Source organism: Carassius carassius, chromosome 25 (genome assembly GCF_963082965.1).
Source record: "Carassius carassius chromosome 25, fCarCar2.1, whole genome shotgun sequence".
Classification (NCBI taxonomy): Eukaryota; Metazoa; Chordata; class Actinopteri; order Cypriniformes; family Cyprinidae; genus Carassius; species Carassius carassius.
In genome coordinates, this window is record NC_081779.1 from 21,433,263 (window position 1) to 21,450,901 (window position 17,639).

The 17,639-nt window shown below is 39.5% G+C and overlaps 1 protein-coding gene across 7 annotated transcripts in view; it reads right to left on the bottom strand.

Annotated features, from left to right (window-relative positions):
• Positions 1–2,980: 2,980 nt before the first annotated feature.
• Positions 2,981–17,639, bottom strand: part of LOC132104407 (low density lipoprotein receptor adapter protein 1-B-like) — a 29,999-nt gene continuing 15,340 nt past the window's right edge. For 2 of the 7 annotated variants that reach the window (XM_059509863.1, XM_059509858.1), the window contains exons 2-9: positions 11,685–11,827; positions 8,975–9,087; positions 8,334–8,448; positions 7,138–7,210; positions 6,101–6,196; positions 5,249–5,346; positions 5,081–5,115; positions 2,981–3,254 (exon numbers count right to left, since the gene is read on the bottom strand). In XM_059509863.1, coding sequence (XP_059365846.1) covers positions 3,125–3,254; positions 5,081–5,115; positions 5,249–5,346; positions 6,101–6,196; positions 7,138–7,210; positions 8,334–8,448; positions 8,975–9,087; positions 11,685–11,827 — 803 coding nt within the window. In that variant the 3' untranslated portion in view covers positions 2,981–3,124. The other 5 variants (XM_059509864.1, XM_059509860.1, XM_059509861.1 and 2 more) reach the window with 5 other exon arrangements.

A 17,639-nucleotide genomic window follows, 5' to 3' on the forward strand; every position in this document is an offset into this window, starting at 1 on the left:
ACCTTTTTTTGTGGTTAGCAAAACCCAATCAATGTTAATCAGTTATTCATTAAATTTGCATAAATGTGGGATACATCTCAGAACACCAAATGTTTAAAGGTTATCAAAGGTGAAAATAGATGTACAAGAATCGTATGAGATTTTCAGTGACAGCACAGCACTGACCTGAAACAGCAAGCAAACGTTCAGTCAGCTGACCTGAAAACGCTTTATTGTGGAGCTCTGCATTTGCTCAGGCACTTCATCAGAAATGGACTGTAAGTGAACATAGTCTTCCAGAAAAATGGACTATAATTACTATAAATGTATGAATATCTCTGCATTAGATGACAAAATGTGACTTATCATTTTTGTAATTACTTTTAATCAACTAGTCCGTATGACTGGGTCATTTTTAGTGAGTGTATGAAGTCAGCTCTCCTGATATTGTCACAGATGTGTTATCAGAGAAACCACAGGTGTAGCTCATCACATTAACTATCAACATGTAACATTAACATGTTACACCAATGTCTCACAACCACAAAGTGCAAAAAAGACTTTAAATTGTAAGCTTAAAAAGTGTTTTCTTTCAAATAAATGCCACTCATTTGTTATTTTGTATCTAATGCAGTGACATTTATAACTTAACCATCCAAATATATTTTGGGACCACATTGTGCATTATGTTTGTGGTTAAAATACCAATAAATGTTGTCTGCCTCATCAATTTAACAATCAAATCCTGATGGTTTCATTTTGGACTTACTCCAAACAGTTTCTTCCAAAAAAAAATAAAAAATTAAGAAAAACTTTTTATGATAATTTAAAGAAATCTGCTATGCACTCCATATAATACAGCACAAAAGGAAAACTAGCTGAATGGAAATAAATATCATCCATTCGATGTAAATTAAAGATCTTCAGCAGGAAGTTCTTAGATCGGAGCTATTTATCTGGGTCAAATGTACACAAAGGATGGGAGTTAGACCAGACTTACTGAGCAGTGAATAGAAGAGAACTTCTAAGGTAAAAAATAAAGTAAAAAGTAATGGGCCTCACATTCTCCAACAACTCTCTGTGATCAAACCCATCCATCTTGTTCAACCTTGATGTGTTTAAAGTGTAAGCAAAATCCCATCAGCCATTCACAGAAAGCGGCCCTGTGAATACAGATGCCTGTGTGCTGCGGACTTCCTGCCCTTTAGGTTTCATCTATTTTTACTGGCTATAAAGCGTAAGCTTCATCCCTTCTGAACTACAGACATTGGCGAAATCGATGGCATTTCACCCACAATTCACCAAGAAATAGATGAGAGACAGAAAAGGAGAGAACTGCATCGAACATTACACAAAATTTCGAATGCATATGAAGTTTGTGGGAAAGTCCTCAGGCGAGAGGACAGAGTGTACATGAGAGGAGAACTACAAGAGGAGAGCCGGGTTTCTGAGGCTCTGAGCCTCCCACACGTTTTTAGACACGTGTTCATTTGAGAGTGTGCGTGTGTATATGTGTGTGTGTACAGGGATTCTCTTGAGCACTTTGCGTCACACGATTCAACCCACATGCACACCTGACTCCGCACATGTGCACACGCTAATCAACCGCTTGGGTTCGATTCTATAATCTGAAGCAAAAGATACAGGAAAATTCCATCCATTATTATAGGAACACAAAGGTCAAGTAAGTCCATGTAGACAAACAAAAATCACACGTATTTAAGAAAAGCTTTCTCATGGGTTACAGGAAATATATTGAATCTGTTTTGCATTAATATTCAGTGAGCTCTCAATAAGACTTTCTTGGGATTTGGTTTTTAGGTGAAGTATAGGGTCCTCTTGCCATCCACCGCCACAATAACTGTCATTCGAGAGGAGTACAGGGATTTGTCGTGTGCTTCAGTAAATTAAAGAACCATTTCTCCTGTGGCATTTCAAACAGACTCTGCTGCAGCTGCTCTACATGTGTCAAGTGCATTTTGTGCCATCTGGGACGAATACAGAAAAAGTGAAAAATCCACCTCATGCACAAGAACAGCATTTCACACAATACAAAGGACTGAAATGAAGATAAAGAGCCAGAGAAATTTAAAAGACAATGCTGCCCTCTCCTGGTGACTAAAAATAGTAAAAAATAAATAAATAAATAAATAAAAATATTTTTTTTTTACCCTTTATAGGATAAAGAATGTAGTTATTGGATAAACACTAATTTTATGTCATTTATTTCCAAATGCAATATTAACAAGACTTCTTATTTAAATGAGAAAAAAATCTTTAATCATATTTTATCATTTAATATTTATTAGCTTTTCGACTGAATTAAACGGATGGTGAAGCAAAGCGACAAATTCATGTTTAAAATTTGCATGAATAATTGAGTTACTAAGGATAAATAATAATGTAATGTAATATCTCCTAGAGATATAATGTTCTCCATAATCCCAACGACCCTACATAGGACAATTAGTTTAGAATATGGATCAATACAAGATAATTTTTTATTATAAAATAAAATGTAACGGTTAATGAAATATTAAGGAATTATAATAATGATGATGATTGTGAGATAATGAAATACTGCATGATGAAATACACATACGATACAAATTAAAATAAATAATGAAATAAATTCTTAGATAATATTAACACTTTTATTATACTTTTTAGAGAAATATTAAATGGGTGTTATAATAATCATATACAGTCTAGATTTATAAAAAAAATAGTAAATACTGAAATATGACTCCTAGGCATCAAAGATGCTAAAGACAAGCTGTACTGTGAATTTAATGCTAATTTCCATGTTATCATTAATGAAGAGAATTGTGATGATAAATGAATCTCTAATATCTTAAAGTAGCTCTATACTGCACCTGAATATACACAATGTTATATCTCATATGATAAACAATACTGATTCCGGTATCTACATATATTATTCTGTATACATTTGGATTGATAAAAATAAAGCATGTAAACTCGAGTGACATAGTATAGATTTTTTTTGCAAAAATACTCATCAGCTATTGCTGCTTTGGTGTGATGGAGCAGATGATCAAGATGAGAGGGACCATTGCTGCCCTCTCAACTGACAGCAGACTCCCTGCACGAGGTTCCCAGATCTACACAAACCTATCTGTGATCAGAGGCTGAAGAGCTCCTCTGCGTTTGGTGCGTTTCCATTGGTCTTGTCCCAATCGGTCTCAGAGTTCCAGTCCTGAGGCGTCAGCCCAATGTCCAGGACCTGGGGGTTAGTGCGAGACTCAGCAAGTCTATGTGGAAAGAGACAGAAGAATGTCACCTGAAAAAGCTGAAACTCTTCAGTGATGCAATCTACAGATTAGATTAACATATGGTCAATTCCACTAAAATGTAAACCTAACCACAAAAAATACAAATTAACCCCCTGATTTAGTCACAACTGTAATGCTGGAATTGCCCATATGGGTCTAAAGGATTCATCAAAAGAATATTTCACCATTTTCCAGAAAATGTACTCCCCGTCAGGCTTTCCATGAGTTTTGTTTCTGATGAAGAAACAAACTCATCTACATCTTGAATGGCCTGAGAGTGAATACATTTTCAGAAAATCTTCATTTTTTGGGTGAACTATTCCTTTAAAGGCCACATTTGGTTGGTAGCTATGTTATTTATTATTCTAACAACTAGTATGATTTTATTTGTAAGGTTAGAAGACATGCATTGTAATCTTATTAGCATTATGTTCAAGGATTAAAAACGATACAAAATGAAAACATACAGATAACACACAAACTGGCTTGACTGAGAATGATGGGATATTGAAGGAAACAATCCATAAAGGTAAAAAATATATACATTTAGAAGGAAAAAATGTCTTGCATATTGCATTTAAATATGGATCATTGCACAACCCTGCCATCAAATTCACACCCATATCTGTGTGTTGGGTCAGAACCAGCCCAGGATGATAATTTGGTTGGGTTGATCAGTGAACGCTGGCAGGGTTCTGGAAGACAACATGGAAGGGGAAGGATGTCACAGACTGACAGACAGATTTGGATATGGAGCGGGTGGAAGTTAAGCTCAGGCTGGATTGGTACAGGACTGGACCTGTTCTTGGTTACCTGGAGAGAACTCATAGCTATCCAAACTGCAGCTAGGAACAAAGAGAGAGTACAACAATCAAGGGCTGCAGGACGTTTCTCTGTAGCCCTTTAAGAAACACAGTTCCATTTTAAAGGAGGTGATAATCCATGAAAGAGTTTTTGATATTAATCTTCCAATATACCTGAAAGATTAAATGTGGCATTAGCTACTTCAATATTAATATATACACACATATTATATACAATCGCTTTATGCCAATTCTACTTATTCCAATTTATTTGCTTAGCTCTAATAGTAATAGTATTAATAGTAATAATAATAGTTTATTATTATTATACACAATTAATTTTCTTATTTACATTATCAATTATTCATATCAACCATTATAAGTCTGACAACAGTAGACAAAAACAGCAGTAGAAAGAAAAAAATAATAAAATAAATAAGAGGCTTGTTGAGGAAATGCTCCCAAGCATTCCATCTTCAGCCTGTCTGGTGGATTTAATCACAATTTAGACCATTTTTACTCATAAAGCACAAATATTCAGGTCAGGTTTGTCATTTATATGCCATCAGAAATAAATCATTGAAGGCCAACTCTACATTTGCAGAGCAAACTACTGTTAAGTAAAGCTTTAGCTTGGTTCTGTGAAGAATAAACAAATAAAATGAGAAAATATGTCCCATGAGACATCAGTATGGGAAAAGTGCCTCTTGGCACTCACATCAAAAGTTGCTCTGGATGATAAATCAAAAGTCCGGGAAGTTGGAGCAAAGTAGCAAACTAAAAGAAATATTTCAAATGGTTCCAACAATCTTTGAGAACAAACACACAAAGTTTGTAGTTTGAGATCGTCTTGATGTGCGAGAGCTTATCAGCATGCTTTTTACATGCAGCTCACTTCTCAAGGATTTGCCCTTCCTGCCCCTCATTGAGGAGAGATAGAAAAGAGATTTAGACAAAACAGAAGCTTGTGATAAGATAAGAACAGCTCTGGGTGCCTCATACCTTGAAAAAGCCTCTTCCAGACCATCATCCGTCTCCTGAAAAGAGCAGCAAAATGGTAGTCGAATTGTAACGAGACGAGCAAAGATAATGGTCAGCAGTCACTCGTGAAGAATCCTCAATGCGAGTCTCAATGAAGAGAAAGGCTGGTGTACAAATATAAGATCTTACCCATACAGTGTTGCTGTTGTTGGATTCGGGAGGATTGTCCGCATTCACCACAGCAGATGAGGAATCGTCAATGTCCAACAGGTTTTCTGTAGCTACTGCTAGAATAGATACACAGCACATTCATGTCAAAGTGCTAAAGGGATCGATCACCCTTAAAAAACAACAACAAAAAATAAATAGAAGAGGAGAGGAGAGGACCCACATGGAAAGAACCTATATGTGGATATATGCGCATATATGAAACCTATATGCAGTGTATATGCACATATATGATAATATATATGCTGCATATATGCATATATATGCCACATATAGGCAAAATTGAGGTGCATATATGTGCATATACAGGAAATATAGGTCTCCTGTATTGCTTCTTCATATCCACATATAAGCCCTATACATACAAGATATGTCTTCTATATAGCTAATGGCAGGATCCGGTCATTTTGTAGCTCATATCTCATTTTTGACTGTCATACATGATGCCTAGCTCATATTTTTTGTTTTGTACTATTTGATTGATCTTGAGTAAATAAATAAATGTAAATTTCTACATTTTGGACTTTTATTTATGTTGCCTAGCAGCTATGGATTTTAATTTTACTATTATAGGTGAACATATAGGTGCATATATATGTGCATATATGTACATATATAGGTATATGTATGCACATATATATGTGTACATATGTGTGCATATATGTACTTATATGTACATATAATATAGGAAAACGGCCAATTTTATATATGTCACAAATTAAAAACCTATCAAAACCTATATTGAAACATATATGTTTATATAGGTTTTTCCATGTGGGGAGAGGAGACCCAGAGAGTTTAAGGAGTTTGTACCTCCTCCTTTCAGGCTGCTCAGGCTGACCGATCTCTCCGACTGTGAGCTGTTGGACGTCTCTCCAGCTGAATCCCATTTCACATGATTCTCTCTCTCTGAAAGTAGAGTAACACATTAATTTCATGCTGTACCATAAAACAAAACAGGAAAATATACTTCCATTTCACTGAACACTAAAAGAAAAGTTCATCTAAAAAGTGAAGAAAAATCACTTGCTCGGAATGAGTCCAAACAGCTGATAAAAACATCCCAATAATCCACAAGACTCCAGTCCATTAATTAAAGTCCTGTGAAGTGAAAATCTATGTGTTTGTAAGAAATCCATTATTCAGGCATTTTAACTTTAAACTGCTGCTTCTGGCCAAAATATGAGCCTATGGTCCATAATAACGCTTCCTCCGGTGAAAAGTCCAGTTGTCAACTCACATCAAAATATTGGTTTAGAACCAATTTCACTTGTAAACTGTGCTTTATCTGTGCATATTTCTCTCCTGATGCAGATAAGATGACTGACTTGTGCTTAAGCCAGAAGCAACAGTTTAAAGTTAAAAACAATTTAATAAAGTATTTTTTTTTTTTTTTTACAAACACACCACTTTCCACTTCACTAACATGTAAATTGATGGACTGGAGTCGTGCAGATAACTTGTGGATTATAGGGATGTTTTATCAGCTGTTTAGCTACATCTTGGTGAGTACATTTTCATTTTGCTAATTTTCCTTTCCTTAAGATATTCAATTTTACGTTGTATTCTGGTCACATCATTTAAGAAGATTTGTTTGTAAAGTTCAAGATATATAAGGAATGACCTTTTGATGCATTGACTGACTTCTGTTTACCAAATATACAAATAAAATCCTTGTGTGTGTCCATCTTTTCTATAATATGAAAAGGCAACAGTGCAATGGTCTGACTGCGATCACGACAGGATCCCATCAGGAGAGCATATACTTCAAAACAAAGTGACAAATTATTTTCCACTGCAGTTACATACGACCTCCGCATGGTTCTTCAGAGAGATATGACACTCTGTACCTTCTTTGGCAACCTCCCACAACTCGAAGGCCACTCTGAAGGCCTGGGCCACCGTGAGCGTGACTGCCTGGGCCTGCGAGAACACAACAGGACAACAATGAGTCAGTCAGACGAGGACTGCAGTATCTGCACATGATACGCTCCAGAACAACCTACAGATATAACATATATATATATATATATATATATATATAGAGAGAGAGAGAGAGAGAGAGAGAGAGAGAGAGAGGTGGTAACTACACATTATGGTAACTATTGGAGCCAAATTAACGAACAAGTAAATAAATAAGCATATCTGTCAACACTCCCGTTTTTGCCGGGAGTCTCCCGTATTTCACACCCATCTCCCGCCCTCCTCCCATTTTGTTATTTCTCCCGGGAAACTCCCTTAATTTGTATGACTTCATTTCGTTATATGAATAATCACATCAATATTTTATTCCAAGGTTGTCCAGTTGCCAGATCTTGTATTAAACGCATCCTACTCGCACAATAGACAGATCATACAATTTTGAACCCATTTGTGACCTCAACCTGGCAACCTACAACTCAGCTGCACTGCTGATAGCAAGTAGATGGGGGAAGTTGAATAAAGCATCACTGGTAGAAACGGCATTGGAAAGCTCAAGTGGTGCTACGTTGAAATAGAAACAAAAACAAAATATAGCTGCAAATTTAAGCTGCAACTGGATGGAGGAATTTAATTTCTTATCGCAAAGCAGCATCGACAATTCCCACGTTTTTTGCAAAGTGTGTCTCACTGATTTTAGTATCAGACACGGTGTGAAAAACGATGTAACGCAGCAAATCACAATACCCCAAACTCAAGTGCATTCTCTGAAGATTACATGCGATGTTGGCTTACACTCAAAGTCAAAATAATATACAGTATCTCTGAATTTACCCAGCTTTCTGAACCGCCTTTGCATTAGTAGTGCAAAGGTTATGCTGCCTTCAAATATCGCCTAGGTGGGCGGATCACTAGAAAAGCTTTTGTTTCTAACCCTCAGCATCTAGCCTTACAGACATGTTTTTGGATGAAGTGCTATGCTTTAAAGAACAGCCTGTCTTTCAACAGACTCAAAGTAATCTAGTCAGCTATTCTGAAAAACTGTCTCCATTCTTCATGCTTTGACTCCTTTTGTTCCAGTTGAGAGTCTTTGTAGTGACTGAAGATTCACAGCTTTCACACTCACCACTTTCCGTTTAGCACAGAAGAACGCATGGCACTCCAGCCTCTCATTCTGCTGGTTCTGAGCGATGAAAGCAAACACTTTGTCATGCATCTTGTCAGCTGTGCAGTATGATATCCTGCCGGAAAGGGTCATAAAACAGACCAGTGTTAAGGACTTGCAGTCAGTTTCGAGTAAACAAAAACAACGTTTCGCAGAGATATGGATGTGGGGTAGACGCAGCTGTCTGTGCTGGAATTTCAAGGACTGTTTTTCTGAGCTACTGTTAGACATTGAAGAACTGACGGCTGCTGTTTTTCTTTAAATGGATATAGGAAGTGAGTGTGTGCAGATAGTAGGCTCAGCTTAAACACATCCAACTGTGAAGATGAGATTTATGGGAACTACCGCTGGTCTCCTGCAGCATGCTGTATTTCACATGTCCCCTAGTGAGAAACTCAAGAGATGAGTGTGTGTGTGTGGTAAAACACTGGATGGCAGGATAAATCATCTCCACTGTAGGTCAGACACACTCACTTCTCAGAAGAGGAAGCGTACAGAAATCATTTCTTTGGTGGTCTAACGAGGTCCAGCTGCACAGCGTGTGAATGTTTAACAGGCAGGTGAACGTGAGAGAAGTCATGCCAGAAATGTGTAGAGTTCACCTGTATATGGAAATGTTCTCGATCAGCTGGTTGGACACACTGTCACACAGGACGATTCCCCGAGGAGACACTTTCAGGGCCACTTTAGGCAGTTTCTTCCCGCTGGCTTTGGCCTAACAAATGAACAATAACATATTTATGTTGGTCCATGCAGAACTTGGTTCTTAATTCTAAGGTGTACTGTGTTTTTACTGTGGCGATTGTGAGTTTTCTAAGGCATTTTGTGTGATTTATTGTGTTGCTATGTGGTTGCTTGGGGTCACACTGATATAAAGTTGTTGCAGAGGAAAGAGACTGCAAGGCTTGGGTTCTAATTATCAGCAGTATACACTCCTGGTGTGTCGGTCAGGACACAATGAATGAGGAGACTGAAGCTTCTTTCCAAAGTGTATTCAAAATTAGTCTAAAAATAACAAAACATAACAGTATAAGTAAAACAGGTTCACAAATAAATCAGACACTCCTTAATCGAGAATAACAGCATTTTCATTATAATCTAAATAACGGCTGTAGTTTTCAATATGCAAAGGATGCAATTAGAACTATTGATCTGGTCCCACAAAATGGTTTCAGTCTTAATATATTAATAAAATCCAGGTCCATTAAACCGTGCAATCAATTCTCAAATAACATCATCAAAAAGGTAGCAATACTGGTTAATCCTTACACAGTATCAAGACATAACCAATTACTATGTAAACTGTAACATCAAACTCTGTATTTAGCAGAAATTGCACATCATATCTTGTTTATCTATCGAACGATCACACGTGAATCGTTACATGCCAATACATGCCTGTGTAAACTACAATGTTAAATAATACACTTCAAATACATTTAAAACATATGTAAACTGAAGAGAACTTACTTTATGGTCATGAACTAACACTTTATAACACAAAATAACAGGCAGGAAAAACTTCAGTGCGCAGCGGAGGAAAAACTTGAGCGCAGCTGGCGTTCTCTCAGTAATAATACAAGCAGTCATCAGGCAGCAAACTTGTGCAGTCGTGGCCAAATGTTTTGAGAATTACATAAATATTAGTTTTCAAAAAGTTTGCTGCTAAACTGCTTTTAGATCTTTGTTTCAGTTGTTTCTGTGATGTACTGAAATATAATTACAAGCACTTAATACGCTTCAAAGGCTTTTATCGACAATTACATGACATTTATGCAAAGAGTCAGTATTTGCAGTGTTGGCCCTTCTTTTTAAGGACCTCTGCAATTTCGACTGGGCATGCTCTCAATCAACTTCTGGGCCAAATCCTGACTGATAGCAACCCATTCTTTCATAATCACTTCTTGGAGTTTGTCAGAATTAGTGGGTTTTTGTTTGTCCACCCGCCTCTTGAGGATTGACCACAAGTTCTCAATGGGATTAAGATCTGGGGGAGTTTCCAGGCCATGGACCCAAAATTTCAACATTCTGGTCCCGGAGCCACTTAGTTATCACTTTTTCCTTATGGCACGGTGCTCCATCGTGCTGGAAAATGCATTGTTCTTCACCAAACTGTTGATGGATTGTTGGAAGAAGTTGCTGTTTGAGGGTGTTTTGGTACCATTCTTTATTCATGGCTGTGTTTTTGGGCAGAATTGTGAGTGATCCCACTCCCTTGGATGAGACGCAACCTCACACATGAATGGTGTCAGGATGCTTTACTGTTGGCATGACACAGGACTGATGGTAGCACTCCCCTTTTCTTCTCCGGACAAGCCTTTTTCCAGATGCCCCAAACAATCGGAAAGGGGCTTCATCGGAGAATATGACTTTGCCCCAGTCCTCAGCAGTCCATTCACTTTACTTTCCGCAGAAGATCAATCTGTCCCTGATGTTTTTTTTGGAGAGAAGTGGCTTCTTTGCTGCCCTTCTTGACACCAGGCCATCTTCCAAAAGTCTTGGCCTCACTGTGCGTGCAGATGCGCTCACACCTGCCTGCTGCCATTCCTGAGCAAGCTCTGCACTGGTGGCACTCCGATCCCGCAGCTGAATCCTCTTTAGGAGACGATCCTGGGGCTTGCTGGACTTTCTTGGACGCTCTGAAGTCTTCTTTACAAGAATTGAACCTCTTTCCTTGAAGTTCTTGATGATCCTATAAATTGTTGATTTAGGTGCAATCTTAGTAGCCACAATATCCTTGCCTGGGAAGCCATTTTTATGCAACGCAATGATGGCTGCACGCGTTTCTTTGCAGGTCACCATGGTTAACAATGGTAGAACAATGATTTCAAGCATCACCCTCCTTTTAACATGTCAAGTCTGCCATTCTAACCCAATCAGCCTGACATAATGATCTCCAGCCTTGTGCTCGTCAACATTCTCACCTGAGTTAACAAGACGATTACTGAAATGATCTCAGCAGGTCCTTTAATGACAGCAATGAAATGCAGTGGAAAGGTTTTTTTGGGATTAAGTTAATTTTCATGGCAAAGAAAGGACTATGCAATTCATCTGATCACTCTTCATAACATTCTGGAGTATATGCAAATTGCTATTATAAAAACTTAAGCAGCAACTTTTCCAATTTCCAATATTTATGTAATTCTCAAAACTTTTGGCCACGACTGTACAATAATTCCTCCTACTGGATGTACGTGGAAATACAGTCTACAACTATCAAAATAAGAGTCCCTTCAATAAAAGACCTAATTTCTCTAGGAGCCTTTCATACAATAGTCATATCGGAGATATATGTCGAATGACAGAACTCACTGTGGCAACAATCCTCTTGACAGCGGCAGCTGAGAGCTCCTCGCCTTTGGGTTGGTCCACCAGAGTCATGCCCAGATGCCGAAGGTTAAAGGTCATTCCCTCCTGAAGAGTCTCTCTCGTGTCAGTCCAGTTCTCAGGGAGCTCTGGACCAAAGGGAGAAAAGACGGATGGAGTGAATCATTAACACTCCATTAAACAGCTACAAAAACATTCACACATGTGGGTTAAACCTAGGCAGCACAGACAAACTGTCAACAGCTTCAAAGTGCACATCAAACACTTGTGCTGTAGAAGTCATAAGTTCTGAAATATTAAAACACTGCATGAGCAAACATTTGTGGGAATCATGTTATGGGTATGGGTGTGTTCCTTTCTTGGTATTTGGTTTTGTTTTTTCCTTGTGTTGCAGGCGGCCGCAGAGATACAGGACACCTGACTCCCATTAGGAGGTGGAGATAAATATCGTGGTTTTATGCAATGAGGGGGGCACGGAGAGTTGACATCATCTCCGGTTGGCCCCGGGTTGCCTCGTTTTGGGATCGATCGTTGTCTGCATTTTGTATTCTGTAAACCCCTAGATCTTGTAATAAATATTAATTCTATTAATTCAGTGGTGTGGCTGTCCCATCTTTGTTGCGGTTACGAGCTGGCCGTAACAAATTGGGGGCTCGTCCGAGAGACGTGTTTGGTAATTAGAAGCACCTGTTGGTATTTTCAGCAGTTCAGCTGTTTGCAGGAGAGTGTGCGGACAGATGAATGTGTAAGTTGGTTAGTCACTGCTCTTTGTCGATTGTTCATCGCAATTGTTTGCCACTCATTTACATGAGAGGAAAGTGAGGTAAGTGAGTTTGATTTTCACCTAACCTAGGTTTGTAATGCGATATTGAAATGCTGCGGAGGTAGACATATGTTTTACTCTTGTTTGGCATTTGTTTGTTTGACTGATGAAGGCAGTTGAGACCGGTTGTCGATGTACATGTATGAAGGTTGTTTATGATAACTTTGGGTGGTGTATGTACGTTGTTTAGTAGTCTCCGTTAAAGTTGCGTGAGATTTATAGCGAGGATAAAATTGATTGATTGTCTTCTCATATTGGTGGCTTTTCCCTTGTTAGGCTGAAGCAACGCTTGCGTTGACCCTTTATTATTTTAGTTTGTTGTTTTTGTGCTGACGCTGGGCTGAGGGCACTGCCGCTGTACAAGTCTCTCTCTGGTTTATCCGAGAGTAGTCTGTACTGATGGTATTCGAGTGCTTAAAGTCACTTAGCTCTTGGTGGAAGCACGAAGCTTAGGGTTGAGGTTGTGTTTTATGTAGGTAGAGGGGAAAGTCATTAAATGTGAGAAGTTTGAAAAGAGCTGACGTTTAAAATTATGTTCTAGAGGTTGATTGTGCTTTTTAAGATGACTACATTATTAGATGAGTTTTTTGAGCATCCCACTGAGGAGAACTTTTATAAGCTTTCTAAGAAACAGTTATTGGAAGTAGCAGAAAAGTATAAAATCAGCCTTACCACTAAAAAAAAGTTTAAAAAAGGGAGTGGTATTTGTTGTTAAAATTGCCCTTTTTGATTTGGGCATTCTTGTTGTATCTGAATCAGGGGTGACTGGAGATCAAGGAGAAAAGGATGTTCCTGTGTGTACACATTCATCTCTGTCGTTTGAAGAGCAGAAGGCGTTGTTGCTCTTGGAGATGGAGAAGAATAGAATAAGTCAAGAAGTTGAGCTGCGTAAGCTGGATATTGAATCTCAAAGGTTTGCTCTGATTAGAGAAGGTAAGTTGGGATGTCATTCAGGGAATCTGCAGGCCTCAGTTAGTCCAGCTCCAAAAGGTTTTGATGCTTCTCGTTCTCTTAACCTCATGCCGAAATTTGATGAGGACGACTTAGATACTTACTTTACTCTTTTTGAACGGTTGGCTGATCTAATGGGATGGGAAGATTGTGAGCGAACGCTACTTTTACAGTGTGTGTTTTGTGGTAAAGCTCAAAAAGCCTACTCGACACTTAGTGTTCGCGACAGTCAAGTTTATAGTAGGGCAAAGGACGTGGTGCTGAAGGCATATGAGTTAGTTCCGGAAGCTTACAGGCAACGGTTTCGGACTTTACGAAAAGGTACACAGCAGTCTTTCACGGAGTTTGCAAGAGAGTTAAGGATTCAGTTTGATCGTTGGTGCTCTGTTTCACAGGCAGATTATTTTGATTCACTCTATGAATTATTATTGTTGGATCAGTTTAAAAACACTTTACCTGAAAATGTGGCTATTTTCATAACCGAGTGTAGTACTCAGAATGTAGAGGCAGCAGCTGTCCTTGCTGATGAATATGTGTTGACTCATAGAGATGTTAAAAAAAAACATTGGCGTCGTTTAAATGGCTCTGTGGAAAGTGCTCCTATGGAGACTCATTCTTTTTTGCCTGTTAATGTGAAACTTGAGAAAATGCAGGGAAGTTTGGTTGATAGAAGTGATCAGTGTGCTTATTGTTTGAATAAAGGACACTGGAAAAAAGATTGCCCAGCTCTTAAAGCAAAAGTGAACCGTTCTAAATCTGCCCCAAAATCTGCTCTTGCTGTGTCTTCAGTTATTGAATTGGCTGTTCCTGATGTTAATGTAGCCGGTATTCGAGAAAGTTTGGTGTCAGGTAATGAAGAAAAGTTGAGTTATGCTCCTTTCATTACTGACGGCTTTGTGTCTCTGGTTGGAAGTGATAAAGTTCCCGTTAAAATCCTTAGAGACACTGGAGCTTCTGAGACTTTTATTTTAGAGTCTGTTTTGTCTTTTTCTGAGAGTTCCAGTACTGGAAATGAGGTGTTAATAAAAGGAATTGGGTTACAAGTTCTGCCGGTTCCATTGCACTCAATTGTACTTGAGTCAGACTTGGTCAATGGTCAGGTTACTGTAGGCGTGAGACCTTCTCTGCCAGTGGAGGGCATCTCGGTTATTCTGGGTAATAATTTGGCTGGGGGGCGTGTCTGGAGGGATGTACCCCCTCCTCCTATTGTAACAGATTCTCCTTCCTTACCAGCACAAGCTGATGTTGATCAACAGTTTTCTGAAGTGTTTGTGACTTGTGCTGTTACGCGGGCAATGAGTAAGAATGTGTGTGAAAATCAGGATTTAGAGTTCAAATCTGATTGTGAAAAGAGAATGATTCCTGGTTTTTCGTATCTTTTACCTTCTGTTTCTCAGCAGGATTTGGTGGTGGCGCAACAGGAGGATGCCACCTTGAAGGAAATGTTTTCTGCCACATTGTCCACTGAAGAGGTAGCGAGTGCAGCAAGTGTTTTTTTCATTGAGGATGAGATCCTGTTAAGGAAATGGCTATCTGGTAGTGAAGTACCCTTGGGTGAGGCCTGTATTCAGGTGGTTGTGCCAATATCTCTTCAAGACACCGTTTTGCGTACTGCACATGGCGACGCTGCGGGTCATTTTGGAGTTAACAAAACTTATAATCATCTGTTGCGCTACTTTTATTGGCCTCGTATGAAAAGAGATGTTCGGAAGTATATTAAAACTTGTGAAACCTGTCAGCTTACAGGGAAGCCGAACCAGGGTCTAAAACCAGCACCGCTGTATCCAATACCAGCGATTGAACCACCATTTCAGCATTTGATTGTTGATTGTGTGGGTCCATTACCCCCTTCTAAATCAGGTAATGCTTATTTGCTTACAGTCATGTGCCAGAGTACTAGATACCCTGCTGCCTATGCTCTTCGCTCAATCACTACTCGTTCAATTGTTAAGGCGTTGACACAGTTTATTTCTGTGTTTGGGATTCCTAGGGTTGTTCAAAGCGACCAAGGATCAAATTTTACTTCTCATATGTTTCAGGAAGTTTTGCGGCAGCTTGGTGTGAAGTGCAATCATTCTAGTGCTTACCATCCACAGAGCCAGGGGGCTCTGGAACGCTTCCACCAGACATTGAAGTCTTTGCTTCGGGCCTATTGTGTGGAATTGAAGCGTGATTGGGAGGATGGTTTGCCCTGGTTGTTGTTGGCAGCTCGGGAGGTGGTTCAGGATAGTCTAGGTTTTAGTCCAAATGCGTTGGTCTTTGGTCATAAAGTGCATGGACCATTGGCTGTTCTTCATGATGGACTGAAAAAAGGGCCTGACCCACCTCAGAGTTTGTTACAATATGTTGACGGTTTTAGACGACGTTTACTCCTAGCTGGTCAAATGGCAAAAGACAACTTGTTTAACAAACAAAAGAAGATGAAGCGGTTGTTTGACCGACGTACAGAGACTCGTGTGTTTTGTCCAGGGGATCAGGTGTTGGCTTTGTTGCCTCTTCCTGCTTCTCCTTTCTGTGCCAAGTTTTCAGGTCCATATACTGTGGTATGTCAAGTTGGTGACCAAAATTACTTGATCTCAACACCTGGGCGGAAAAGACGCACACAGTTGTGCCATGTTAACTTGTTAAAATCCTTTTATTCCCGTTCGTTGGTGTCCGAGAAGGCTCATGTAGCGGTGGCTGTAGCTTTGTCTGTGGAAGTGGTTGAGGATGTTAAAGTACCTGAGGATTGTATGCTGCAGCCCCGGCTTAAAAATTCTGAGACTCTTAATAACTTGGAGGGTTTTGTGCAGCATTTGTCCCTACACCAGAGAGCGGAGTTGTTGTCTTTGATTTCCGAGTTTCCCAAATTGTTTTCAGATTCACCGTCACGCACTCATTTGATAGAGCACGATATAGATGTTGGTGATGCGAAACCAATACGCCAGCGTTTTTATCGTGTCTCTTTGGATAAACAACAGCAACTTGAGTCTGAAATTAGGTATATGGTTGAAAATAACATCGCCAAACCTTCATATTCAAGCTGGGCATCACCTTGTTTACTGGTGGGGAAGTCAGATGGATCGTACCGTTTCTGTACAGATTACCGAAAGGTAAATAATGTGACAAAACCAGATTCGTTTCCATTGCCCCGAATGGAAGACTGTGTAGATTCGGTCGGTTCAGCAAAATATGTCAGTAAATTTGATTTATTGAAAGGATATTGGCAAGTGCCTCTAACCACTCGTGCACAGGAGATTGCCTCATTCATTACCTTTTCAGGGCTATATTCGTATTCTGTAATGAGTTTTGGCCTTAGAAACGCACCTGCTACCTTCCAGCGTTTGATGAACCGTGTAACCTCCGGGTTAAATGGTTGTGCTGTTTACTTGGATGATGTCGTGGTATATAGTGACACGTGGGAGCAGCATCTTTTACGCATTCGAACACTGTTTGAGCGTTTGGTAGAGGCTAGGCTCACAGTCAACTTGGCTAAGTGTGAGTTTGTCAAGGCGACTGTGACCTATTTGGGGAAGGTAGTTGGGCAGGGTCATGTTCGTCCGGTGCGCGCTAAGGTCTTGGCAATTGACTGTTTTCCTCCACCTAACACAGTGACTACAACCTGTATTCACTACAACCCTATCCTTTGGATATTCGACACATAAGGGGTGTGGAGAATGTACTGGCTGATGCCTTATCTCGTGCCCATGCGCCGGGAGTTGCTGATTCAATTTGTAGAGGGGGATCAGGTTAAAGGATCATACTGGGTTTGCTGTGGGTTTAGTGGTTATGTTTAGACCTTTTGTAACTTAATGAATACCTAATTTTCACATTTTAGAGGTCCTCTTGTAAGGATCCTCTCTCTTAAGGGGGGAGGTGTTATGGGTATGGGTGTGTTCCTTTCTTGGAATTTGGTTTTGTTTTTTCCTTGTGTTGCAGGCGGCCGCAGAGATACAGGACACCTGACTCCCATTAGGAGGTGGAGATAAATATCCTGGTTTTATGCAATGAGGGGGGCACGGAGAGTTGACATCATCTCCGGTTGGCCTCGGGTTGCCTCGTTTTGGGATCGATCGTTGTCTGCATTTTGTATTCTGTAAACCCCTAGATCTTGTAATAAATATTAATTATATTAATTCAGTGGTGTGGCTGTCCCATCTTTGTTGCGGTTACGAGCTGGCCGTAAC